Below are 27,913 nucleotides of genomic sequence, written 5' to 3'. Positions count from 1 at the left end.
TGTATTACTGTATACTGGATTTGAAATGGGTGCCAAAAAAAAATAAAAATCTTGTGACATTCAAAATGCATGCCAAGGGATGCAAAATGTGCAAATCAGTTTGAACTCTCCACTTATCCATTTTGATTCCCAAACGAATCCACTCACGATACCACAAATAAAGTGCAGGTGCAGGTAAGCGTTAACAAAAACTGTCCCATAAGGCTTGTCCATTTGGCTTGGCTTCTTTCTTTATGAGAAGTCACAGTTATGTGTTAGTCTTGTGCATTGATGTATGTGTGTCCTCATGTTGCATAGTCTTTGCTAATTATGTCTCATTCTAACCATTTGTGCTGCTAGTGTCTACACTGAAGCCACCATGCTGTTTTCACGGCAGTCTACCTTAGATGATTTAGATGGACCCCCAGAACATGTTCCTAAAACAAGTGAGCGTGCTCGACCTAAGCTTCGCAAAATGTACAGCATGGAGATGTCCTCCTCATCAGCTGACAGTGACAGCATTGTATCAAGGTGCCTAACTCATGCATGCATTCTTCATTATGGTGTTCTACAGTAATGTGTCCCAATGACTAGTATCTTACCTGGAATAGCCACTAACATGAATTTGTTTTAATAAGTTATGTTCTTCAGTCGCTATCTGGGAATTAATACTGTATGAAATGGAAAAATGATCTTGTCTTTGCGAAACATGCTTAGATTTTCTTGTGTAAATCTGACCTATATGTGTAGTACCGGTAGTCAAATCTTATAAATAACCCACTGCATCCATTATCTTTGATACAGTTACACTGTAGCATCATTAGTTAAACTGGCCAAAAAATGGAGTAAATGATTAATTATTTTTAATAGTGGTCTTGTTTTATGAATTGAATATTAAATATATATTTTTTTATGATACTAAACTATTCAAATTAAGATGGTCATGGACAAGATTGCCAAAGTATTAAAATATATATTTTTTAAAAATCCACACCCTGTAATTTATTTATTTTGATTTAATTACTTATTCTGTTACACACGCAGTGAATATTGTATTTATTTTGCTCTTCTTTAGTCTCGCTGTTTTTTATGTTATGATCTCACCCATATAGAGAAAAGAAAAGAAAAGCATAACATTTTATGTTTGCTAGAACGCAGTACTGTATTTTAGGGTTTGCTCCATAGTTTTCTCAAAGCTAAAAAAAAGCCACTGTTATATTATTAACTGTGAGATGACATTGCAGTTCTCCTTGGTTCAGCTAGTGTAATTTATAATTTGACACCATCCCTAACCTGTTAATAACAAACTAATCTCTGAGATGTGTTATATTGCTTCCCCGATAGTGAACCAACACAGTGCACCACAGTGTTCTCCCGGCAGGGTACCACTGACACAATTGAAGAAGTGGAGGACGAAGAGGATGAGGGCGCCCTCACCGGTGTTGTATATCAGACAGACTCAGGGGTGCCTTTGGGGGCAGGGGGTCCAGGATACCCTAATGAGGAACTTGGATATAAAATAGAGGTCGATGCAAACCGTGCAGCGGATCAGGAATGTCACACTGAACAATGTGATTCAGGGGATCAAGAACATGGGGCGGGAGATCAGGAATTAAATGCAGGAGATCACCAGTATGGTGCTGAAGATCACATGTACCCTGCAGAATGTGTGATCGAGCTGTACACCCCTGACACTGATGGGCCAGCCACCTACCCCACAGACATTGATGGAGACATGCCGCCTTCTTACAGCAAAGCCGTCAGCTTCGACAGAATGTCTGTCAGCTCTAATGAGGACTCTGCCGACAACCAGTTAATGGCCATGACAACGGACGACAGCAGGACTGAAAATTTGGATGACATCATATTGCCTTCCCTTACCCACGAGCTGACTGCCAGTGAGCTGCTACTGAACAAGTAGGCCTTTTTTTAAGTCTTAAAGTTAGGTAGTATGCAGTATGTAGGCAAGAAGCAAATCAACAAATTACAGTTTGTGACTGAGACCTGTCATATTTTGAAAACCTATACAGAGCTTCCCAAATAAGGACCTTTGAGTCTCATCTTTTTTAATTCCCCACCCCACAGTAAAAACAGACAGATCTTGTTGGAAAACATAAATTTCAGGGTTTATCATATCGATCTAATTATTAACCACTGTTAAGTTAAATAAAATAGCGCTCTTTTTACACCAAGGGTAGGAAGATAAAACATCTAAAACTGCATGTGCATATTTTGTGTATAAAACACCAGGATACATTCACGTTTCAATATTTTGATCTGCCTCTGTTAAGTCAATTTAAAATATCCCTGAAGGTGGTCAAAGAGACGCATGTTAGATACATTGATTGGAGGGAATAAATGATCACCCTTGAGTTGACAGGTTTATTACCTTTGTGTCTTTAGTATTCCCTATTGCTTTCACTTGATTGTAATAAACTTGATAATAGACATTTTTGCAAAGGTCTGCAGCTGTGAGGGATATTTTCTTTCTGTTTTGGTTCGTCATGGTTTCCTGTCGTTCTTTCTTTCAGGATGTTTTATGATGAAGAGTTGGAAAGCTCTGATAACTTTTACAAACAGCAGCCTCAGATTCTACAGCTTTGCTATGCCCTCTACAACACACTGGTAGCACGCTCAGAAATGGTGTGTTACTTTGTCATCATTCTGAATCACATGATTTCTGCCTCCATGGTAACCCTGGTGCTCCCCATCCTCATCTTCCTGTGGGCCATGCTTTCAGTTCCCAGGCCCAGCAAGCGTTTCTGGATGACAGCCATTGTCTACACTGAGGTATGGTTGCATCTTTAGCAGTTTATCAGTTGTTGCTTTACTGGTCTTGTAGTTGCAAAGCAAGTTGCTACTTCTGTAATATGTCATGTTTTATTTTTTACATCTGTAAAATGTTTCAAGGTTGAAGTCAATAATGTCCCAAGCTGATGTTAAGAATGAAAGTTAATACTGGAGTTGCTCAAACCCCCTGATCATTACTTTTGGTTGGTTTAGAATAGTTATAGTTTCACAGTTTGTTTTGAGTTTAATTTAACTGCCTTTGCTGTAATAAAAACATACTTGTATATACTGCGTGCTGGCAGAGACACATGTAGTGTATGTGTTTTTGTTTTTCCTTTTGTAAATTAAATGATTAACTAATGTATTATAGAAAGCTTGTGTTAGATTTCATGTATGTGTTTTGTTTGCATTAGATTGTTTACAGTGCAACAATGACACCTATGTCTCATTAAGCATGGATTACTTTTTGCCAAAAAAGTACCAAAACAGATTTAAAAAAAAATCTAAATGGGGGAAATTGTTACAGTATTTTACAATAGTGAAATATGAATCACACAGAGACATTCTATAAAAAAGAAAAAAAAAGAAAATCTAATCTGAAGGCAGAAGCATATTTGGCTGAAGTATTTTCCTCCCACTTACTAAAGCAATCATGAGTATAAAATCTCATCTTACTCACTGAGCATGATTAACAAAAGCAGTACAGAAAACTCCCATATTTTGTGTTTGTATGTGTGTGTGTGTGTGTGTGTGTGTGTGTGTGTGTGTGTGTGTGTATATATATATATATTAGGAAAACATTAACAAATGATCATTTGGATAACTATTGTTAATTACCGCTTCTGATTTGTTTTTGTTGCAGGTAGCGATTGTTATAAAATACTTTTTCCAGTTTGGTTTCTTCCCCTTCAATCAGAACTTAGGGGTCAACAAGAACAAGCCCTATCACCCACCCAATATAATAGGAATTGAGAAGAAGGAAGGCTATGTGCTCTATGACCTGCTTCAGCTCTTGGCTCTCTTCTTTCACAGATCCATTTTAAAGGTACATGTTTGTGTTCATTAAAGCCAGCTAAGGACAGTTCCTTTGTGAGAAACAAGACGAGTGCAACAGTGGTACTGTAAGTTTCCCCAGTGTATCTCTCAATGGCCAGAAAAAAAGCAAAATTAATCTGTGCTTATACACAAATGATACATTAAAGATAAAATGTTAAGATAATAAATAAGTGGGGCAAGGGATTGTCTACTGATGAGTTTTTATAAGCCAAAGATCTTAGATCATGTTGGCACACTATTTAGAGTAGATCTTGGCTCAACAGACTTGTCTTATCCCAATAATTATTGTGTGTTCTGATTTTAAAGTAGTTCTTTTTTTTTATTCCTGGAGCTACAAAAATATAATTAAAAGATTCACAATGTTATTCTTATTCCAAAAGTGCCACGGCTTATGGGATGAAGATGACTTTAGTGTCACAGAGAATGCTACTCACAGGCATGAGTCAGAAGATGAGAAGTCCATGTCCACTGAAAGAAGGGGATCTGCCGGGTCCCTGAAATCCGTAAACCTGGCAGCTTCCTTGGAGTCGGTCCATGTTCACTTCCCAGAAAAGCAGACCCCAATCAGAAGAAAGAGCTCCAGTGGCGGATCCCAGCTCTCACACAGGTCTAACCGTTCCTCTAACAGGTCCAAAAGAGGTAGGACATACCACATTTACCATGAAGATAACCGTGATCCAGCTTCCGAAACTACCATTGTCCAGCTTGTTCCTGCTTTTAGATTTAGACCCCTATGTCTCACAGTACTTTTACTGGATAAAAAAAAGAATTGAAAGGAAAACAAACTATATTTAGTATGGTATTTAGCTTTCTAGCCAGAGGTGTAATATTATTACTTACTCTTTAAGACATTAATGGCAATAAATTCCAAGCATAAAAAAACACACACTGAAAAACAGTGGTCAAACTTTCAGCCTGACCAGAGGCAGAGTTGTTTTATATCGTAAAGATCTATACATGTCAGCGATACTGCAGCAATATTATTTGACTTAGCTTTGCTCTTTTTCTCTTCCCCTAGGAAGCACAAGCACTAAAAACAGCAGCAGGAGAACTAGTAGTGTGATAAGTGTCCAGCAAAAGACTCGAAAGGAGCTTCTAATTGAAAAATTAAAGGAACAGCTCATCAAGGCCAAGGCATTGACAATTAAAAAGTGGGTGTTTCACTTGTGTTTAAGCCTGTGTCGCTGAAACAGATTTGCATCATACTGAAGGTTTGAATAATGTACATGAAGGACAGCTATCTATAATAAGGCTCCAAAAGGTGATATACAGTAGGTATTATTATTATTATTATTTATTTCTTAGCAGACGCCTTTATCCAGGGCGACTTACAATGGTAAGCAAATACATTTCAAGTATCACAGTACAAGTAATAATACAATACAGTATGTAGCCTAGAAGGGGCCAGCAACGAGGTGAGAGGTTGCATGATTTGAATGGAATGAGGAGGTGAGAGGTTGCATGATTTGAATGGAATGAGGAAGTCTGTTCAGTTCAGAAGTTAAGAGCTCTAGGCAAGCTCAAAGGAAGCTCAAAGAGAGAAATACAATACATAAGAAAAATGATAAGAATTGATATGATATCTTGGCAACAGAACCCAGAACCACTCAGAATGATTGCAAACATCATAATCCAAATGGCATTGTAAACTACTTATTCCTTAAACAGCCTTCTGACATGGTTTCAAGTCAGCCAAATTAAGCAAAGTGTAGCAAACCAGATTAACTTGCTTTTAAACAACACAGAGTAGCTGCTCGTGAAATCAAAAAACTGAATTTAACGATACTGTACATCACTCACCAAATTGTAGCCCAGAACTATACTGCTTTTCCACACTGTGACAGGATAGCACTGTGGCCCAAGATGTTATTAGCAGGAAGAGAGACTTGGACAAGAACAGCTGCAGTTGAAGTGCATAGGCGCACGTTTATTAAACAAAAAGACACAAAAAAACTAAGTTCTCAATTACTTAACTAACATTTGATAAGTAACTTGAACTGCAACTGTTTAAGAGCTGAAAACAAGTAAAAATGTCTAATTAAGCAAATTATTAGTTCAGTTAAGGGTCTAGTTAAGTAATTGAGAGCTCGGTTGAATGAAAACACAGGGGGTCCCCAGGACTGAGTTTGAGAAACCCTGTGATAGTCGCAATGCTGAATAACAAAAAAACAAAACACATATTAACGTACGTAGTTAAAAAAAAATAAACATTTAATTAGCTGTAGCGGTAGCATGTTGGCACAACTTTAGCAAAGCACATTAAGGAATGAATCCCTTTTGTGCTATGAGGGGATCTTACTAGAAACATTTAACAAATAATTGCATTTAACCGTTATTTGAGATACAACGTAGGCTGGGCACTAACCAACGACCCTGCTCACCGCAAGCGAGTGTCTAAACCACAATGCAAAAGAGCCGGGCTCATTTGCATGTGTAGTTTTGGAGTTTTTAACCTCATCTCATCTCACCGACAGGGGACTCAACAGAATCCGTAACGCCAGTGTATCACACAACTAATATATGAACAATTAGCATAGTTCCTTCTTAATTACCATAAAATGACACCCACTCGCGTGGCACTTAGAAGTATGTTTTAAACCTTGTCAAAATAAAAAAGGACAGGGTCAAAGGATGGCAGGAATAATAGCACAACAATCATAGTTACCTCTGTTTTTATTGTAAATGTAGCCAATGCTATTCTCATTGACTTACATTACCGAAAGTGTCACAAACCTTATGCTCATCCAGTGTGCTCACTTCATTTTTTTTTCCATTGCCTTTTTGTTTTGGTCTACTATATGCGGTGCTCTCAAAGTTCGAGAAAGAGCTGTTAGTTTAAGATAGCATCTACAATGCAGTTGAAATCAGTGGTGACTTATCTAATGATGCTGCCTTTCTCCTCCCCAGAACACTTGAAATCTACATACCCATTAAGCAGTTTTTCTACAGTCTGATCCACCCGGAGTACAGCGCAGTGACCGACGTCTATGTGCTGATGTTCCTGGCCGACACTGTTGACTTCATCATAATTGTATTTGGATTTTGGGCATTTGGGGTATGTTGGGGTTACTTTTTTAATTGAAACGTGCAACCCTGTGGAGAAAACAATGGTATTCAAACTATCCCAGAGGATTGTAAACTTAACCCCTAACTACTTTGTGGATAGATGCTTGATCTGTGGGCATTTAGATACGTTTTTACATGCTGAATAAACAATATTTCTCATTTATTCTGTTTTTTTTTTCTTCCCAGAAACATTCAGCTGCTGCGGATATCACTTCGTCTCTGTCTGAGGATCAGGTTCCAGAGGCTTTCCTGGTCATGGTGTTGATTCAATTCGGAACCATGGTGGTGGACCGAGCCCTCTACCTGAAGAAGACTGTCAGAGGCAAAGTCATCTTTCAGGTCATCCTTGTGTTCGGCATACACTTCTGGATGTTCTTCATCTTGCCAAGTGTAACTGAGAGGTACACATAAAGAGTATTGCAGTGTATAATGCAGAGGAGCGTTCAGCTAATTGCAATGCAAGTGCCGTATGCTCCAAACACTTCAATGACAATCTCCAATATTTTAAGTTATTGTAGTAAAAACCATAGCTGTTTTGTATTTCCATTAACTAAATTGGTCTCAAATGTGCAGCGCTTAAAGAAACGCATGTTACAGCAAATATGTATTTTAATTTAAAAATGTGAGACCTAGTACTATACTGGGTTATATAGCCTTGCACTTCCCAGGTCATTTCGCCTCCCAAGTGTCTTCTGGATAAAAGCATGTTACTGGCTGAAAGCATGTCAGTCAACATTGGAAGCACCCTCCAGAGTGAAATGACCAAGGAAATGCAACACTATATAAAACCATGGTTTGCAAACAGAGAATTTTAACCTAGTTTAGTACCAAATATCATATCAATGAATTTTGTTTTTTGAAAACAAAAACAAAACATTCTTCAAAAGGATTCTACTTATATAATGCCAGAGGGATTTGGATACAGAGAAAAATTATTAAAATCCTATACTGAAGCAACAAAACTCATAATCTCTCTGAGTGATTGACATTGACAAAGATTGTCTGTTACTGGAAATACTGCACAGATAAATGAATAAGGGACTGTTAATAATTTGGAGCATTGCCTTGCTTTCTGTTTCCAGGCGATTCAGTCAGAATACTGTTGCCCAGCTCTGGTATTTTGTAAAATGCATCTACTTTGGATTATCAGCCTATCAGATCCGGTGTGGATACCCGACACGTGTCCTCGGTAACTTCTTAACAAAAAGCTACAACTACGTCAACCTCTTCTTATTCCAGGGGTGAGTGGATCAACTGTGTCCTTATTGTCAGTATTATTTTGATTAAGGATGTCGTATCGTACAGTGTTTATCTTTTAGGTTCATTCTCAGAAATGAGTTACTATGAGGCCATTTCAGTTACCGTTTTGTCTGTTGGGAAGGGTTTTGGGAATGAACAAGATAACTTGTATATCTCGAGGTTTTTGCTAGATACATAAAACACAACAGTGTTATGACTGGAGCACCCCTTTTGCTAGAACTAGAAATAAACTGGAACTAGAAATATCATCTATAATAATGAAGTGTATATTTTGCATTAGAAAAGCCTAGTACTGTAATATTATTAACAGTATGACATGATTTACTTAACTGCTTGTTCTCCAGATTCCGCCTGGTACCCTTCTTGACTGAACTCAGAGCTGTGATGGACTGGGTGTGGACAGAAACAACTCTCAGTCTGTCCAGTTGGATCTGTGTAGAAGATATCTACGCACACATTTTTGTACTAAAATGCTGGAGAGAGTCAGAAAAGGTAAGTGAGATGTTATAGTAAATGAAAGATCCTCCACCTCCTATTATTCTCATCTTTTGCCCAGTAAACATACCCATATCTATGCTCTAGATATAAACAGCAGCACTGCAAGCTTTTCTACAATGCCAACGCTGGGGCATTGGAGAGCAGTTAAGCACCCAAATATTTTGAGACCAGCAAAATATTTCATATAGCGCCTACATGTGTCACATTGAAATGACCCATTTGTTTCCTTCCTGGTTTGGATTGAAACCAATGACTTAAAGATGATCAGATTTGCTTACAGTAGAACCTCAGAGTTACAAATATCTTGGGAATGGACGTTGTTTGTAAGTGAAATGTCCATAACTCGGAAAATTAGGTTTTAATAGTTTTAATAAATGTGTATACCTGCCACCTACAGCTTTAATCGGGTGAATAACACAATGATACAGCACAATAATGCAATACTTCCATTGTTATGGTTTAAAAGGCTTTAATACCGTACTATACGTGGGAAAATATTAAATGTAACTTACTATTCAAATCATAACTGTAGCAAAAACACATATTTAAATGTGCAGGAAAATCTGGGTTAACATAGTGGTTGTTTTTATTTTATTTTAAAGAAAATGCATTCATGCAGCTTGCTCAGTCATTCAGACTCTTCCGGCATGAAAATAACTTTGTTATGTTGAAATCGGAAATTACCCTTGTAAAATTACCTGTACTTGCTTTGAAATATGCCTCCTCTCTTTATGGATATGTTTGTTGGTACAGTAATTTAGCCTTTTTCATGACCGGCACGCCACTTATGGAGTGCTTTATCAAAATCATCAGCAGCAGCTTTGCGTACGATGCATCTGTTTTTACTGCTCCACTGTCTTTCATCTCCTTTGGAAATTGTTGGATTTTTTCCTTGGCCTTTTTTAATATCACTGACAATTTCCTAATCCATTATTCCCATTGCTGAGGATGATACAAAGTTTGTCAAGTCAAGTAGTCTAAATGTCAAGTTTTTAATATATTTGTTATGTTTTCTTTCAATTGAAAATGTAACACATTTGCATTTCCCAGTTCTTACGATTTCAGTAGGTTAACCTTGCACTTTTTAAAACTGGATTCTGGTTGCATACTGTATGTAAGGTGGGCGTACTCTACCCTACACTCAATGGCATATATGTGTGCACCAGGCAAGTCCACCCATTGCTCTTTACTCAAGGTCAGTTTACAGCCTCTGAATTTAAACCACCACAATCACACATGTTTGCTTTCTACTACACTGTATTAACAACCAGCATGTAGAAAACTGCACTGGTCTTGTTTTAGTACTTTGCATTGTGTAATTTGTTTTTGGTTTTAACATATATTCGCTCAGAATAAAGAGCCTCGGTCACAGTTAGATGTGGGTGAATAAAGCAACAGTTTTTATTTTCTTTCTCTCTTTTCCTCTGTATTTCTCTGCAACTTTTGCTCAGAATCTTCAGTAACAACACAAGAGGAATTGACCTGCGTCATGTGCTGGGGTGTAAGGTCAACTCACACAGACTGTTATTACAGGGTCTTCCTCTGATCAAAAGGCACTCATATTATAGCTCCTTCTAGTGGTTGTTCTTATAACAAGTCAAGCTGCAGCTCAATAGACCTCCGGGCTTCACATACTTCAGTTAAAAGCAGGGTGTATGGTTGATCGGTGTCAGGTTGTAAGTTTGGTGTTCTACTGTACAGTATCTGAAATGTTTTCCGTTCAGGATAGTCTTGAGATCATCTTCTTTTTGAGATGTTAAATGAAGGTTTCACGCATTTAAAAATGATTTGAAAGTTTCTACATAAATTGAGACTTCCTGTCTGTGAGCAAATCTGTTTTATCATACGAGACACTTGGGAACATTTTGGGGTGAAACTGCCGTGTAAATCTATATAAGTCTATTATAAAGAGTATTCTTTTTTTCATCACGTGAATCACTGAAAAAACAACACCTGCATCAGTGCCTGTGAGTCTCAGCAGTGTAGTGTAGTCTTCAAGTGAAGTGCCAGTCCTATTTTTAAACAATGACAGCATTTAGATTTTCCACCATTTAGACCAAATGAATAGATCACTTTGTGTCTTAGACAATATCAAGAAATGTATAAATACCCAATTTTACATTAAGTTAATTACCAATAATATATATGTAATATGCCAAGATATTTCACATTCTCAAGGGAATTGTTTCACATTTATACTTTAAATGAATAGCACTGCATAATATTTAATTTATTTTCATTTAGTTGCAACCAGTGGTGGATTGTATTAAAATCAAGCTGGGTCAATATCCCATTGCAAATCCCCACTGAGCCACCTATCCCTGAATTGGTAACACTTTATATTAAGGTGCTGCGTATTAATGTTTTATATGTGTATAATATATGCTTAATAATTATATTATAGTGTGTTAATAAAACAAGTAGAATAGGTGTCTAGAAACTGACCCCTTTATAAAACTGTAATTCTGTCAACGGCTATTGTATGGTTAAACATCCCAAAGTAGATTAGGTGGCTAAAAACTGTTCCCTTTATAAACCTGGAATTCTGTCTATGGCTATTGCATGGTTCTAAACTATCTATTATGCTTTATTAACACTCTATAATGTAGTTATTAAGTGTATATTATACATTTATAAAACATTTATAAAACATTAATAAGCAGACCTTAATATAAATGTTACCCCTGAATTTGTTTGTATATAAAAGGCACAATAGAGTGCATAACAAAATAGGATTTTAGAGTTTGTACGGTAGGATTGACTGATACAGATAATCTGATCTTAATATTTGTGAGTGATTGTAAATCTATCTGTTTGAATTACTTGGAAAGCAGCAACAGTGCTGGGATCGCTCACAATTCCTGTGTCTTTCCAGCGATACCCCCAACCTCGAGGACAGAAGAAGAAGAAAGTGGTAAAGTACGGGATGGGAGGCATGATCATTGCGCTGCTGATCTGCATTGTATGGTTCCCCCTGCTTTTCATGTCTCTCATCAAATCTGTGGCTGGAGTTGTCAATAAACCATTGGACGTCTCCATTAAAATAACCCTTGCCGGTTTCCAGGTAAAACAAAAAATTGAATTATATGAAATATCCCATAAGGAACTATGTAGCTCATGGAAGAAAGTAAAGCATACTTATTTACTTTAATGCATATAGTATCAAATCTGTTTCCTGTAACGTAGCCATTTATTATACACATTTTAAACTTTCATGTCATGTAAAATAAATATACATCATGAATACATGCCACATTTTGTATGCAATATAAACTTTATTCTTGTCTATATTTCTTTCACAAAAGCACACAATTTGAGTTTGTAGGATTGTAATGTTTAGTTAAAAATAACTATTTACTTTTGTGTTTTCATAGCCCATCTTTACAATGAGTGCCCAGCAAACTCAATTAAAAGATCTCTCTGACAGTGATTTTAAAGCATTTATAACGCGTTACAACAAAATAAATGAGGTAAGTACAAACTTTTGAACAAATTGATTATAGCAGAAATTACTAAAACATTAGCAAGGAACTTGAAATATGTGCTTCTAAATGGAGTGATCTAGCCCATTAGGTTCTCTACTAGCATGGAGGTTAATGCCTATAATTACTACTACTCAGTAAATACATAAAGAAAATAATCTAGTCTACTGTCACATACCTCTGCATTATTTTCTAGATGTGTATTAAAATGATGTGGTTATTATGTGTATTAGGGTTTAAGAAATACAAGGTCTGATGCAGGTCTTAAGTCTGTTGGGGTTATAAAAATAGTATAGAACTGTAGCATGTGTGGGGGAGGCACCAGATTTGTTTCTACTGTATTTCTTCACTTGCAGGATACATTGCAGTTTTTGGAAGCCTACACCCATAAGGACGTCACAATTGCAGAACTGGAAGGGGGTTCTAATTCTCTCTGGACCATCAGCCCTCCTAGTCGTACAAAACTGATAGACGACCTGAAAAAAGAAGATTCAGATTTCTCTCTTTCTATTTCGTGGACCATTCAAAGGTATGTGGATGAAGGCTAGTCAGCATAGAATTGATGTATAACAATACCCTGTGCTGGTCTTAAAATTATATCATACAGTGGCTTGATTTACATCAGGGGTGTCCAATCATGGCCCTGGAGGACCATTATTATTATTATTTATTACTTAGCAGACGCCCTTATCCAGGGCGACTTACAATTGTTACAAGATATCACATTATTTTTACATACAATTACATTATTTTTTACACATTATTTTTACAAACAATTACCCATTTATACAGTTTTTACTGGAGCAATCTAGGCAAAGTACCTTGCTCAAGGGTACAGCAGCAGTTTCCACCACCTGGGACTGAACCAACGACCCTCCGGTCAAGAGTCCAGAGCCCTAACCACTACTCCACACAGCTCTCCTTTCACTTTAGGTTTAACAGGTCAGATTATATCATTAACTACTTTAGGGTCGGGTGGAGGTTTAATTGGTTCAATTAAACAATTTAGAACAGGGTTGGAGCAAAGACCAGGAGTGGAAGGACCAACTTTGACCACTCCTGGTTTACATGCAGTTTAGAAATTCCAAATTATCTCTCCATTGTCATAAGAATATGATGTAGCATGCACATACCATGCACATTTCTCACACTGTAAGAAAGGCTGTACAGCTAGAAAGGGTGGGTAAATTGCCTTCTCACACTAAAAGATCGCTCATTGGTTTAACACATTTTTAGACTACCATAAGGATCAGAATTGTTTAAGTTAATCTTCTGCAGGGAACCTTGTATTATATATGTATATAAATATATATGCAAATAATACATGGATAGTGCAAAGCCTCTCTTATGGAGTTTTGATATGTATTTTGGGCAAATTAATTTTTGTGAATGTTTATTTTGGTGGCCAAATGAGGCAGGCTGCACTTGCAGGTCTTCAACACAACCTGAAATCTTCTTGTAAACCCAGTTTAACCAAGCTGAACTGTATCAATATTTGTGCAATATTTCTCTCCCAAAAAGAAAACTACATGTAAACCCAAATTGCCAAAAAGGTACTACTAAAATAATGAAACAATGTAGCAAAATGGTAAGACTTATTTTTATTCTCCAACCGTGTGTCTGTACGTCAAATTCTAATGAGATTTAAGAAGGACATTCTTATCAGAATCTGGGAATATATGTAGACAGCTGTCCAGCTGTCTGTCCAACATGTATGTCAAATCTGCTGCAGTAGATATAGGTAATTGTGATTAACTTAGTCCTGTTAATAATGGCTCTAGGTGTAATGTACATTTACAATTACAATTACAGCTGTGGTGGGGGATGAATGTCACTGATATGCTTGTTTTCATTCTTTACAGGGATCCCAGTCTTGGGGCTAAAGCCGAGATGGCATTTAATAAGCATGTAATTCAGCTAGATAAAAAAGTAAAAACTGGTCTTATAGAGCTACTGAAAAGTGACAGTGCGCCCCCTGTGTAAGTAAACTTCTTTTATCATGAATTTCTAATATTAGGCAGATATTTTCATCATCTTTCTAATATTAATATATATTTTTCTTCTTTACAGCAATATAAGTAATATTTTCCCATGCTATATCCGAGCACCCAGTGATTCCAATTCAAAACCTATTAAGCAGCTTTACAAAGGTATGTAGAGTTATCTATCCGTAACTTTAAAAACTTTAAATTCATACACTTAGTGATAAAACTAGTGTTCATTCCAGGATTGACAAAGAGCAAGGTAAGATCTTGGAGTGCCTGATGTGGAGTGCCAGCTTGTTTTGCTTGCATCACTGGCCTCTGTAAAGCGTCTGTACAAAAAATGTGTTCAAACCCGGCATTAAAGTGTCACTGAAGATTTAGTTTGAGTATTGTAAGTTACATATTAACTACTTTTCTTTGTCCCTTGGACCATATCATTCTAAATGTGCTGGTGGCCTTGATATTGACCTCTGGCCTAATGTGGCCATCCCGATTTGTAGCGCATATCTAGAATGTTGTGTCCCTTTATCAACCTTTAGTTAAAACAGGTCTCAGCACAAGAGTACAAGATCAATTTTAAAATGTGTGCTTATTTTTAGCTACAACTAGTTATGCATGATGCATAGGGGCTGCGGATACCAGAATACATGCTCGTTAGTTCTTCCTTTCTTAAACACATTGTAATGGGTTTGGTTAAAGTACAGCAAAACATTTTTAGTAATCTTATTAAAATAACCTTCAAAAAATTATTAGGTCTAGGAATTTTGTCCTAAAATGATTTTTTGGTTAAAATGTCATAAATGACAGCCACACACACCTTCACCCGCATTTAGAAGTTTTAGGTTCACACTAGGTCCTGTCCAAGGAAGTTGCTAACCCTAATGCCATGTACAATGTGAAATTCTTTCATAACACATACCTACCTTTTGTACAGTATATTTTCCTAGTAAAAAAACATTTTCGTATGCTACACAGACAGTCAAAAAGTGGATGCAAGTACAATTAGAACATCGCTTTTAGTTGTGTGTAAGTTAAATGCACAGCAACAATAAAAACATCATGAAAGCAGAAGCATCTTGGTGGCTTCAATCAATTTCAACTTTTGTAGAAAGCCACCAACTGAAAGCACAGCTCTGTCTGCAAGCGGGTCATAACGGATTGAGTCCACGTGTCCAACGTATTGTAAAAAATAACAGATGTGCCATAGTGGTCCAAATCAAAGAAACCTTCAACACTGGACAAGATACGCGTGCATCCACTTGAACAATGCACTGTCAGTTTAAACAGAAACACATAAAAGTACAATTATTAGCAGATTTCCTCACTTGTAAACACAAGTTTGTTTTACAACATACAGTGGTGCCAGTATTAAAAGATAACTCATTACATAATCTATTGTAGTTCATTTATACATGATTTAGTATCTCATTGCCTCAGTGGGGAATTAACTGAGAATGCCATCTCTGTGGTTTTTCAACAGATGGCAAATACCACAACATCTCCTTAAAACTTGAGCGAAACATGAACAGTACCAATCAGGCTCAGGAGTGGTGGATTGTGCGTGATAACGAAAATAAAGAAGGCCTGAAACTGTATGTTTTCAGTGATCAAGTCAGCCCACCAAGTTTAGGTTTCCTTGCTGGATATGGGTAAGTGGGAATTATTAATGTACCTTGAAAGCAAAGGTTTTTTAAACTTTTGTTTTGGAAACACAAGCCAATTGATGAAAGTGTGCATTGTGTTTATTGGTAAGGTGACCATATGGCTCCGTGTTCTGCGGGACAGTTTGGGACAGTTCAGGCTTTTCAACTCACAACCCAATGCATTCTGGTAAGTGTAGTCCTGCTTCTCTTAAAGGAAAGAATGGTACCTGAGATGTAAAACGTACCAAAATGCCTTGGGTTGCGAGTTGGAAAGCCTGAACTTCCCACACTGTCCCGCTGAACACAGCGCCATGTGGTCACCTTATTTATTGGGGAGGGGAGCATAATATTACTACTTATTACTTATTATTATTATTTATTTCTTAGCAGACACCCTTATCCAGGGCGACTTACAATTGTTACAAGATATCACATTATTTTTACATACAATTACATTATGTTTTACACGTTATTTTTACATACAATTTCCCATTTATACAGTTGGGTTTTTACTGGAGCAATCTAGCTAAAATACCTTGCTCAAGGGTACAGCAGCAGTGTCCCCCACCTGGGACTGAACCCACGACCCTCCGGTCAAGAGTCTAGAGTCCCTAACCACTACTTCACACTTATATGTTATTCCTCCACTACAACTGCTAATAGACCATGAACCATTTGGAATGCTAACCTCATATTCACCATGTTATGAAAACTCCTCTGGATAAGTCTTAACGGCACACTTCATTTTTACTTGTAACCAGGGTGGTTCAAATCAGGTCACCTGGTCGCCAAATGCAACCTTCAATTTTAATATGGCCAGTAGATAAAGTCGCCACATTGACTACTCAGCATTGACAGAGTATACAACAGAACTTCGGTTCTGTAATAAAGGCTTTCTGCTTCACTGTCAGAATCTGCACCGCCCTGTTGATTTCACAGAGCCAATCATTTCGTGGAACCAGACCCCTTTTCTTGTTTCCATAGCAACGTGCACCAGCCAGTCATGTTAGGGTAGAACAGTGGGAATTATCATTGTGAATTCATTCTACGTTGTCTACAGTTCGGAAGAGACAGCTATTGTCAACTTAAAGACATTTAAGAAACTAAAAAACTTTAAAAGGCAAGTAGATTCCCCTCACCCCAACAACAACAAGGGATGAAACGAGTGTTGAGGTGTCTGTGCTGCCTTACGGCACAGACGGGTGTTTAAAATAACTACACAGCTTAAATTCTCTGTTGCAGGAGTGCTGCAGCGCTACTAGCAATTGAATTTCCCATATATATATATATATATATATATATATACCTTCACTCACAGAATATAGTTCTCAGGAATTATATGGAGTTAGTTTTCTGGCACATCGATTGTATATAGTTCCCTTTCCACAATGTAAAGATAATAAAAACCACTCATTACATGAAAACAAAGCATGCAAAAGCAATGTGTGTGCAACATACATATCTCCTCATATTGTCCCCATTTGAAAATGTTGGCCACCATAAAAGTTCACTTGGCCACCAGGTTTTGAAAGCTAGTGGCCAAATAGCCACCAGCATACAAAGTGATTTGTCCCACCCTGCTTGTAACCCAAGACAGTTGGCTGGTATCCCCAGAGACCATTTGATGTATTGACTATGCATTTTCAGGGCCATATCACTGATACAGACCACATACTTTGAAATACTGTCTTAACAGTTTGTACACAGCTGTTCTCTATCATTCCATTATCATTTAACCATCCATTTAACTTTATGTTTACAAACTATTCCATCAGAGATGCCATTCCCCTTACATTATGCCCCAGGCATCGGTTTGTTTTAAAATGTTCATTTGTTTGGTGTTCATTTAACTTCTAGACTTTTTATTTTTTTATTAACAGTTTTATGAACACCAAACCTTAGTTTATTAATTATAACAGACTTGACAATTAGCTCAGCCTGTTACTCAACAGTGGCTTTACTAATACTGTCAATCCTACTCTACTCTTTTTTTTCCCCCAGAATCATGGGTCTCTATGCCTCTGTCGTGCTGGTGATTGGAAAGTTTGTGCGTGAGTTCTTCAGCGGGATCTCCCACTCAATCATGTTTGAAGAACTGCCCAACGTAGATCGCATCCTCAAACTTTGCACAGACATCTTCCTGGTTCGTGAGACTGGGGAGCTCGAGCTAGAGGAGGACATGTACTCCAAGCTCATCTTCCTCTACAGATCACCAGAGACTATGATCAAATGGACACGGGAGAAGACAAAATGAGCACAGTCTGCAGGTTTAGCAGAGCACGAATATGGAAAACAAAGCACAATATTCTCAGAATAGCTAACCTATCTCAAAGTAATGGATGCTGATAAGTTTTTTTTTTTTTTTTTTCCCTGCCGGTGCCATGGAGTCTACATTTTTGCCTTGTACACAAATGAAGACCTCCACACATTTTATTTTTATTTTGACTGTCAATATATTAACTGAATGATCTTCTTACTGTTGGGATACTGTCAGGGCTTTTATTGTAATGTCATGCGTGTCTTTTACTGCTTTCGTCTAGTTTTTTTTTCGGATTGGAGTATGTAACACTTGAGTTGTGCAATAAGCTGTACAGCATGGCTCGCTGTGAAGTTAGAAGAATACAACACTTCTCATTATTCAGTATTCAAAACCAAGGGTCAGCGGTATGTGGAGAGACACTAGCAGCTTTTTTAAAACAAAAGGACAAACTCACAAGCAGTGGTTCTGCAGGAGCCATTCATAAGACAAGGCTTCTGTGAAAGTTATAAGACAATCTCTAATCTGCCTTATTTTATTTTGTACAGTCAACTGAAAAACATGTATTAACCATCAAGGACCTTTTTTTCTCAGGAACAAAATACACAAATAAATAAAAATGCATCTCATGAGGGGAGTAATCCCCTGCTTTGTACATGACCATTGTTACGTAAATATCATCTCTCCTAGAGTACATTTGAACCAAAGGAGACCATCCTGTAGTTCCATGAAAAATCATGTCTAAAAGAAAACTCTTCACAAGGATATGTGCAACCAACAACACTAAAAAGAAACACCTTGCTGCACCCCTTTGTGAAGTCATGTCATGTTTTTACCCAACATACATTTTTATTGAAAAATGAAATACTAAAAAAGACTTTAATTAATATTTGTTTGTCCAAAAAAAAAAGAAGAAAAAGATACATGAAAAAAAAGACTTACATCTTAAATATTGTGTAAAGGGTTAAGTAAAGGAGGTCCCGTTATTAGGGCAGAGGCTTCCTGCAGTCTAAACTATGCATTAGAGAACATTGTAGCATGAAACAAAAATTATGATCGCTATTTAATTTTCATTCCATGTACATACAGTTTTGAAAAAAAATGGAACAATAAACAATTAAAACATTTTGACTGGGTACATGTATGTTAAACGTATATATGGTGTAGAAGAGTTAAACAATAAGGAAAATAAAGCACATGTTGCAAAGTATTTCAGAAGGTATTCTAGTTTCCTGATTTATTGTTTAGCATTAAGGGTTTTATTAATTGATTTAATGTGTGAAAAAAAGCTTGTGAAAGCAGCACTATAAAAATATTAATTGCTTTAATTACTAAATTAGCTAGAGTACTTTTTTTCTTTCTTGATTTTGTAGGATGTGTCCATTTAATGCAGCCACTGTAAATGGCTTGAATGCTTTTTTATCCTTGGGTCTATCTGAATGATCTAAACGGTAGATCGAAATACATTTAACTGCATATTAATCCTGCTGGTGTACCCCCCACCCCCACCCCCACCCCCCAAATTGTTAACATCATGAAACTCAAAAAAATAAAATTTAAGAACCGTAAAAGAGCATGTTTTAGGGTGTTAAAGGGGGCTATGTGATAAATCAGTATTATGATTTATCACATAGCCCCCTTTGCCATGTAGCTCAAATAAATCTGCTAGCAAACAATATACATTACCTGTCAGTTAACTGAATGAGGAGACAGGGTAAATAGTATTGCCAGTCATGTCTGTGCAGGAGTATAATTATTATTGAACATAATAAAAATGTATTTTGTGAAAGCTTATTTATTTGAGATTTTGGGAGACTGACATGAGGCTGCTTGAATACAGTATTTAGCATCTGCTACACTGAGCCCTAATCATAAAGCTTCGTTCATTTGTTTGAGGTTAATTAAACAGTTCTAGATTGTCGACGGTTTTGCTGACAGTCTAGAACAGTTTTAAAAAAGAAACAGTTTTGTACCTTCTGCATTTGTGGTCAATAAGATCATTTTACCAATGTGTCTGTTGTACATTTTGTGAATTTTCCAACCATATATGCATGACACTTTGTTATTCTGAATAAATAAACTGAATCAGTTTAGCTCCTTTACAACCTCTGATCAGATTATGGGTTAGCATTCTAACCCTCTGAGAACACTGGATTGTTTTCAGAGCTGCTGTCCCAAAGCCAGAGATTCACAAAACTTAGTTTTTACACTTCAGAAACTTAAATAAAAAAATTGTATTTCATCATTGCACACAAACAAAATGTAAAAATAAATAAATAAACAGACACTACTTATTAATACTGTAGAAGCTATCATATCTGATCTTATTTACAATACCCTCTATTAACTGATAGACCTCTGGCTTGTGTCATTTACCCATGTTGCTACCAACTAAACGGTACAGATGGAAACTTATCAGTGCACATTTTATTATGGGTTCATGTGGCAAAGTGGTAACTACGTGCAGGTGAGTGCAGTGCAGAGTGGAATAATCACACAGAAACGTATGGTACAGGTGCAAGGGTGTTTATTATTGTTTATAATGTCCAGAGCCTTATGGCAACAACCTGTAAATAATAATACTGTTGGAAGTGGTACAGCGGCGTGTATCACTCCGTTTATACAGATCCTACGGGTTTGACTTGACTGTCACAGTTCACTTTTGACATGCTGTCACTTCACATAAAACAAACTAACCAGTTTAATGATGTTCAATAAAAGAAAATAAGAAAACAAATAAATAATTACTGTACCCTTAAAAAGCTGAAACAAGATTTTTTCGCTGACCACCAAAGCCAGTTTGTGTGCATGCTTTTTTGTTGTTTTCTTAAACACCATTTCTGTCTCAGGTCGCAATTAGTTAAAACTGTCAGATTACTTTGGAATGGATGAAAAGCACAGTAAGAACTGTTTTTAGAATGCTGGCTGTAAATTGCCAAATACTGTATTGCTTTGAGTATTTTAACAGTAAAAGATCATTTTAATTTAAATCAACAAATAAATAAATCATGGGAATAGACACAAAGTAAAGCTGTTTATTATTATTACTACTATGACTACTACTACTACTTATAATAATAATAATAATAATAATAATAATAATAATAATAATAATAATAATACAAGGTTTCAATGATAAAAAAATGAAGTTTTATGGCTTTTACAAATGCCTGATGCATGTGTTGTGGATACATTTTATCAGTTGATTTCCCGAGAAGACCATTAAAAAAAAAATTAAAATAGAGGTAGATGTGTCAGCAATGACTTAGTATTTGGCAATAATCTGACCGCTGAAAATTATTTCATTTGAATGTATACATATTTAACTTCTTGTCACTCGAAGGATTGCACATCGGCTGCGTGACACGTGATGCAGACTTCCTGGGGGCTACACCACTCTCCTCCTTTTGAGTGCTTTTCCTGTCAGCTCACCATCCTCTGATTTCCTGTCTACATCAGAACCCAGGGGGGAGACTAGCTGCAGCTAGCCAAACAGTGCCAAGAGTAAGGCTACTCTATAATCTGTGGCTCTCTCTCCCTGAAACAGGTGAACAGCAGCATATATCAGCACACTATACTGCACATATTGAAGCTCTCCAGGCAATCAGAAATAAAAAAATACTGTAATTTACAGTCAGAGACACTAAACCATTATTTATGGAAATAATCTAAACTATATATATATATTTAGACACCAACAATAATGAAATGTTGTACTTTGCTTATGTATAAAGCTGGAAATAATCGTCAACTCCAATAAGAGCAGTAATGAATGTATAGTCACAATCATCGAGCACCAATTTCTAAGTATTGATGTTGATTTGTTCTTTCCAGGATATTCAGAGTTGCACTTCCCTTGACTTCTCCGGTTGCAATTAACTTAAAATGAACTTTAACTTGAAATCTCTGGGCAAGGTGAACCCTACCTAAATAACAAGTTCAATCTCTCCCTGAAGTTGTTGGCAGAAAAATGATCCCCCAAAACTGTGAGACATCTTGCAGATTTCATGTGCTAAGCTCTTACAGCAGAAGGTCATATAATTTAATTTTAAAAAGTCATTTTCACTGAACAATGTACCAGTGAATGAATAAACTTTTGATTTTAAAAGCTATAGACATAGTAGGAGACCTTTGCCATATTCCAAACAGGAAACTGTCATGAGATGTACTGGCAATGTATGAGAGTACAAATGGTAGCTACAAACACTGCCAGCCTCAGCATACATCTGATCAGCACCCTATCTGCACACTGTACTTTGCCACAAAGTCTGCAGTGAGTTCCTGTTTTTATCCCTCTAATAGGCAGCCATTTTTATCCATCCGATGGCAAGTTGCACACCCTCCAAAACTAAACTAATAATGTGCTTAATTATACCTTTTTAAATTGTTCTCGGCTCCTAAAAAGTTGCTGATTTCAAGTTACATATAAAATTGTATAGTTAACTTGAAATCTCCAACTGTTTAAAAGCTAAAACCAATGAAAAGGGTATAATTATGTTAATGAATAGTTCAATTAAGTAATTGATAATTCAGTTGGAATTAAAACCAGAAGACACAGTGGATCCCCAGGACTAGTATTGGGGAACCCTGATTTAGAGGACAGATCTCAAGCCCAAAGACATTTTGAAAAGAGCTTTGAAACAGACTTTAAAGTTAGAAGTGTAAAAAGTTGTCAGGATGTTAACAATGAAAAGAAAAATGACAGGAACGTTATTTAAACAGTTGTAGCAACACGTGGGGACGTATAACGCTATATTTTTCGGAACCCCACTACTTACTCTTTAAGTGGAAACAAAGCAATACCTGCATTATTTATAAAACAATATATGTATGTATGTATGTATTATTATAAATAATGTAAATGTATATTAAATATTTTGGATGCAGTATCAAAGTTGTCATCACCTACCATATTTAATGCAGGTCCTGTTTAACTCACACTGTAAGCTGGAAAAGCCACATGTATCCATACTCCAGACCAGTCAAATCCCATGTGAGCAGCTTCAAACAAGCCAGCACAGGAACACTGGGCATTATTTCTATCCTATAAAAAAGGAAAAATAAACAAATTATTACAAGTGAATTCTGACATAAGAAAAATCTCACTTTGAAACTTTTTGTAAAGGATTTATTTTTTTAACCACTGCATAAATGTAACTAATAACTGACAGTCAGCATGTGTACCCTGACAAAATCCTTTGAACTAGGATAGATTACTTACAAGGACACTTCACGTGTTTGTTATTCATGCAACAAATATAAGGTTCACTTTATCACCATAATGGCTTTGTACGATACGATACAATTCGACTTGATGTAGAGAATCATAGAATAAAGAAGTGTAGCAAATTAAAGCCAATATCTTTATCATCCTCAAAACGAAGTCACATGACCACAATAAGAAAGCCATTAGGTCACAAATCCAAATGAAGGGTACTGCAACATAAAGAAATACCGGAAATATGAAGCTGGCATCTAAAACGATTCATGTTATGTTAACATGTAGAAAACAGAAAGTACTGAGAAACCTCAAAATGGATTGAGGTAACCAGTGGAGTACCACTGGGATCAGTATAAGGTCTTCTGCTCTTCCTAAGCTACATTAATGACTTAGGTTCTGGTATAGTATGCAAACTTGTTAAATTTGCAGACGCCGGCTTTCACACATCCCAGTTCTCACTATTAGTCAGCAGCCCTGCATGATACTTCCCTGTTGCTATTCCCTTGAGATAATAATAATCAGTTATGCCTTCTGATCAGCTGGAATGTTGTGCCAGCACACTGTTCAGCAGCATTAGATTTTATGTTGCACCACAAATTGGTAAAGATCAGAATCAAATCTGGGACCCAGAGCGCTCTATTCACTACACTGCATTCTCCAAAAAAACGTAGAATTAAATGGAACTTGTAAATTAGATCAAAATAGTGTCCAATACGTAAGATAGCAATAATAAAACAAAACAACCACAACAACAAAAACGTAACAAACTCACAATCAAAGCATTTTTAATATTAAGCATAGGTAGCATTTTTTACCAGCATTTTTCATCTGAGTCTTGAAACCTGGTGTAGGCAGGGCTCTATGCTAAATTTTTTTTTAGGCACATCTGTGACTAAGCTAAAAAATATAGGCGTGCAGTGAAAAATGTTGGGGCACACAAAAAAAAAAACAATTTTGCTCAAATTGATTGTTGAATATCTACACATCTTTTTTTTTTCTTTCCTTTCTTACATAACACTTGTGCAGTTCAATACTTTTGCTTCAACAAAATTATAATGGACAACTTGTTCCCACAACTTAACTGCGTGGCAGCATCTTCCACAGAATGTGCTACTTGCAGCGGGATGGTCTGGCTGACTTTTTGGATGTATGCCTCTCCGCACATTGAGTGCTGTTTTGAAGCACTGTGTTATATTTTCACGTTTGAACTCCTGACTCCTTGTTAAAAATGCAGTCTTGCTTGCCATCAGTTCCCCGACATCCTGACAAAACATGCACAACATGGATTTTTCTTTTAACATTGTCAGACTTGAGCCAGGGAAAATCTTTTAGCCACTGTTGGTTGAACTTGTATGTTCATTTGCTACATACAACTGTGAACACGCTGTAACGAACACGCTGTAACTAATATGCTGTAATATTCACACTCCCATGTGACCTGTTTTGACGAATCAGGTATTTAAAAGACCCATTTTATAACAGAAGATATTGGCCAATCATCTGAAACCCTCTGCTACAAAACTTGGTTTAAAGAGCAACTGGATGTTCCAATACAACAATGATCCAAAGCACACATCAAAATCTACTTCAGAATGGTTAAAGAAGAATAAAATCAAGGTTCTGGAATGGCCTAGTCAAAGTCCTGATCTAAAGCCGATTGATAATATTTGGTATGAGTTGAAGAAGGCTGTGCACAAGAGAAATCCTCGGAATTTGAATGAACTGGAACAATTTTGCGTTGAAGAATGGTCAAAAATCACTAAAGAATCATGCCAAAAGCTCATTGACAAATATCCTAATTGTTTAAAAGAGGTTATTATTGCTAAAGGTGCCTCAACTAGATATTAATTACATTTTCCTTGTCAGGGTATGATTACTTTTGAATTAACATTTTTGGTGTTTTGCAGAAAAAAAAAAAAAAATTCTTGTGACTTTTTTTTCCCTCATCCACAAAAGCAAAACTTTTGCTACAAAAGATGTTTCCAAAATTTTTTTGTTTTCGAGAAATGTCAAGAAATTATAAATTTCCATTGGGGTATGTAAACTTTTGACTACAACTGTATATATTGTAAGCAAATCATCTTGTCTGATAGAACTAATATTTAGGGCTTTTACTTCAGTCTCAACACTACTTAATCGAGAATTAAGTTGATCACAGATATCACGAATACTGGGTAAATCAAGCATGCTATGCAAATCTGCTTCAGTAGGCGGAGTAGGCAGATCTGGTTCAAGGTCATTATTAATTTCAGGCTCAGGGTCAGTAATATACAAATCATCCAAGCTAGTCACAAGATCACGCGCTGGATCTCTACGAGTTACAAATTGATCAGCTGTAAAATCTAATGGCAATTGAAAGGACTGTAGTTCAAGGGTATCTGGCCCACCAGTAGCCATATCTGAACAACACACCTGTTATATTGAATACTTGCATCAACTGGTTCCCCGTACGGGCCACCAAATTCTGTAACGGTTTCCCAAAATTTATGGAATACTGTCAGAAAAATAAATAGATTCTGGACCCAGTTCAATTAACCAACAAACAAGTGTATTGTACAGAAACATTAACGATGTAGATACAATTACAAGTGACCAAAAATAACCCCAAACCAAACACCCCACAAATATACACACAGTCCCAAACAGAATAGTCAAGTTGCTGTAGCTCCTCAAATAGAAAAACAAAAAAAACAAAAATAATCCAAAATCTAGAAAAAAAGATAGGTTTGATCTCACCAGGTCTGATGAAGCTGTTAATGTAGAAAGTCCTTGGTGTTGCTGCAAATCCAAAATAAAATCAGGAAACTCCAACAAAAAACAAACAAAATAAAATATATTTGTAATATATTAAACTATTCTTTAAAATGTGTTTTTAGTACTTTTAATACTTTCTTTTTCCTAAAAGGACCTTATAACCTTTTATTTAGTAGATAAGTTTGGTTAAAATCAGAGAAGCCAGAAACCTAACTCTTTTTACCAAACACAGAACAAACACACACCCACCCCTGACCTTAATAAAGGAAAAAAAGTGAAAAAAAAACAGGTTTTCCTAATAATTTGGCCACCTGTGGATAGACCTGGAGGCGGAACGGAAAGGTACTGGAGCCCAATGGCTCCTCTTAAAGGGGTATTACACTTTATTTATTATTTTGTTGCTTTTCTCATTTACAGCTTTCAATTCAATGTAACTGTGTTACAATATATAATTATTTAAAGCAGTAGTAGAAATAAAGCCCATCCAAAAAGTTTTTGTATGGAGTTTATATAAAGCATTCTGTTGCACACTAATAGACTGATATGTACAGTAAGTGGTTTCCAAGCCCCAGACCTCACAATGGATCAAGTGCAGATGCTACTGTAGATGTACAACCTGATAGTATGGGCTTGAGGTTTGAGAATTGCTTTTGTAAATAAGACTGCCAAGGTATGTTTTCTAGAGGACATCGCCTTAAATTTATTACAGCCTGCAAAGTGTAAAATAAATGACGCAAGCACACAAGGAATTAATTAACTATTAGGAGACAAGGTTCTGTATATATATATATATATATATATATATATATATATATATATATATATATATATATATATATATATATACAACAAAAGTTAGCTAGACGTTCTCTTTAAATTTCCTGATTGCTGTTACAGCCTAGAATGCACCATACCAGAACTTTTTTTTTTTTTTAATTTAGTCCTTGCCAATTATTTTTTATAATTTTCTCCCCAATTTGGAATGGCCAATTATTTTTAGGCTCAGCTCACCACTGCCACCCCTGCGCTGACTCTGGAGGGCAAAGACGAACACATGCTGTCCTCTGAAGCGTGTGCCGTCAGCCGACCGCTTTTTTTCACACTGCGGACTCACCGTGCAGCCGCCTCAGAGCTACAGCGTCTGAGGGCAGCGCAGCTCTCGTGCAGCTTACAGGCAAGCCCGCAGGCGCCCGGCCAGACTACAGGGGTCGCTGGTGCGCGGTGAGCCGAGGACTCCCTGGCCAACCTAACCCTCCCTCCCCCCGGGCGGTGCTTGGCCAATTAAGCACCGCCCCCTGGAAGCTCCCATCCTTGGTCGGCAAAGGAATAACCTGGACTCGAACTCGCGACGTCCAGACTATAGGGCACATCCTGCACTCCATGTGGAACACCTTTATTGGATGAAGCATACCAGAACTTGTCCAAGATCCAAACAGCTATTCTGTATGCTGTAATGCAAGAGAAATGGCACACATGTGTGCCTGCTGTAAGAATTCTTGCATTTCACTAGCAGCAAGTGGTTAGTCATTACTCTGTTGCAATGTGATGTCAAGAATAGCACATCTATAAGAATTATTTTATGTACAGTGCCCCCTTGCATTTATGGATCCATAAGCAACCTGCTTAGCTGTGGTGGTACATTGTCACATGATCATGGGCACCAACTCCCAATGTTTGTGCCTTACAAGTGCAGAACTGTAGCCTGAAACCAAGTCTTTGAGAAAACCCTATAATTCAAATTTAATTCAACAAAAATACTAGTTTCAGAGACCCCGATAAGTTCCAACTTTAGGTAACATAGTTGGAGAAGTAGTGTGAACAGGGTTGCCAACCTTGCAATTTTGTTTACTGACACTTTTTTTACCAATTAAAAAAAAAAAAATCTGAAACAATACGACATTATAAAATAGGCTATTTTTTAT

The 27,913-nt window shown here is 36.8% G+C and overlaps 1 protein-coding gene and 1 long non-coding RNA gene across 4 annotated transcripts in view; one reads left to right on the top strand and one right to left on the bottom strand.

The window, feature by feature from the left end:
* LOC117400530 (piezo-type mechanosensitive ion channel component 2-like) overlaps nt 1-19,143 on the top strand; it is a 198,810-nt gene extending 179,667 nt beyond the window's left edge. For all 3 annotated transcript variants that reach the window (XM_059022048.1, XM_059022047.1, XM_059022049.1), the window contains 17 exons: nt 340-510; nt 1,324-1,896; nt 2,511-2,769; nt 3,632-3,814; nt 4,206-4,464; nt 4,844-4,976; nt 6,733-6,880; nt 7,078-7,292; nt 7,974-8,132; nt 8,496-8,643; nt 11,525-11,713; nt 12,024-12,119; nt 12,488-12,660; nt 13,994-14,110; nt 14,202-14,281; nt 15,597-15,765; nt 17,761-19,143. In XM_059022048.1, coding sequence (XP_058878031.1) covers nt 340-510; nt 1,324-1,896; nt 2,511-2,769; nt 3,632-3,814; nt 4,206-4,464; nt 4,844-4,976; nt 6,733-6,880; nt 7,078-7,292; nt 7,974-8,132; nt 8,496-8,643; nt 11,525-11,713; nt 12,024-12,119; nt 12,488-12,660; nt 13,994-14,110; nt 14,202-14,281; nt 15,597-15,765; nt 17,761-18,013 — 3,325 coding nt within the window. In that variant the 3' untranslated portion in view covers nt 18,014-19,143. The remainder of the gene's footprint in view (nt 1-339; nt 511-1,323; nt 1,897-2,510; nt 2,770-3,631; nt 3,815-4,205; nt 4,465-4,843; nt 4,977-6,732; nt 6,881-7,077; nt 7,293-7,973; nt 8,133-8,495; nt 8,644-11,524; nt 11,714-12,023; nt 12,120-12,487; nt 12,661-13,993; nt 14,111-14,201; nt 14,282-15,596; nt 15,766-17,760) is intronic.
* Nucleotides 19,144-20,464: 1,321 nt separating this feature from the next.
* Nucleotides 20,465-26,220, bottom strand: LOC131736826 (uncharacterized). Its single transcript, XR_009328410.1, has 3 exons — nt 25,974-26,220; nt 22,926-23,060; nt 20,465-21,554 (listed from the first exon to the last, which is right to left on the bottom strand). It is a non-coding gene; the product is annotated as an uncharacterized LOC131736826 (long non-coding RNA).
* Between the last annotated feature and the right edge of the window lie 1,693 nt (nt 26,221-27,913).

The sequence above is a fragment of the Acipenser ruthenus genome, chromosome 4 (assembly GCF_902713425.1).
Source record: "Acipenser ruthenus chromosome 4, fAciRut3.2 maternal haplotype, whole genome shotgun sequence".
Taxonomy (NCBI): domain Eukaryota; kingdom Metazoa; phylum Chordata; class Actinopteri; order Acipenseriformes; family Acipenseridae; genus Acipenser; species Acipenser ruthenus.
This window is presented reverse-complemented; position numbering and strand designations above follow the sequence as displayed.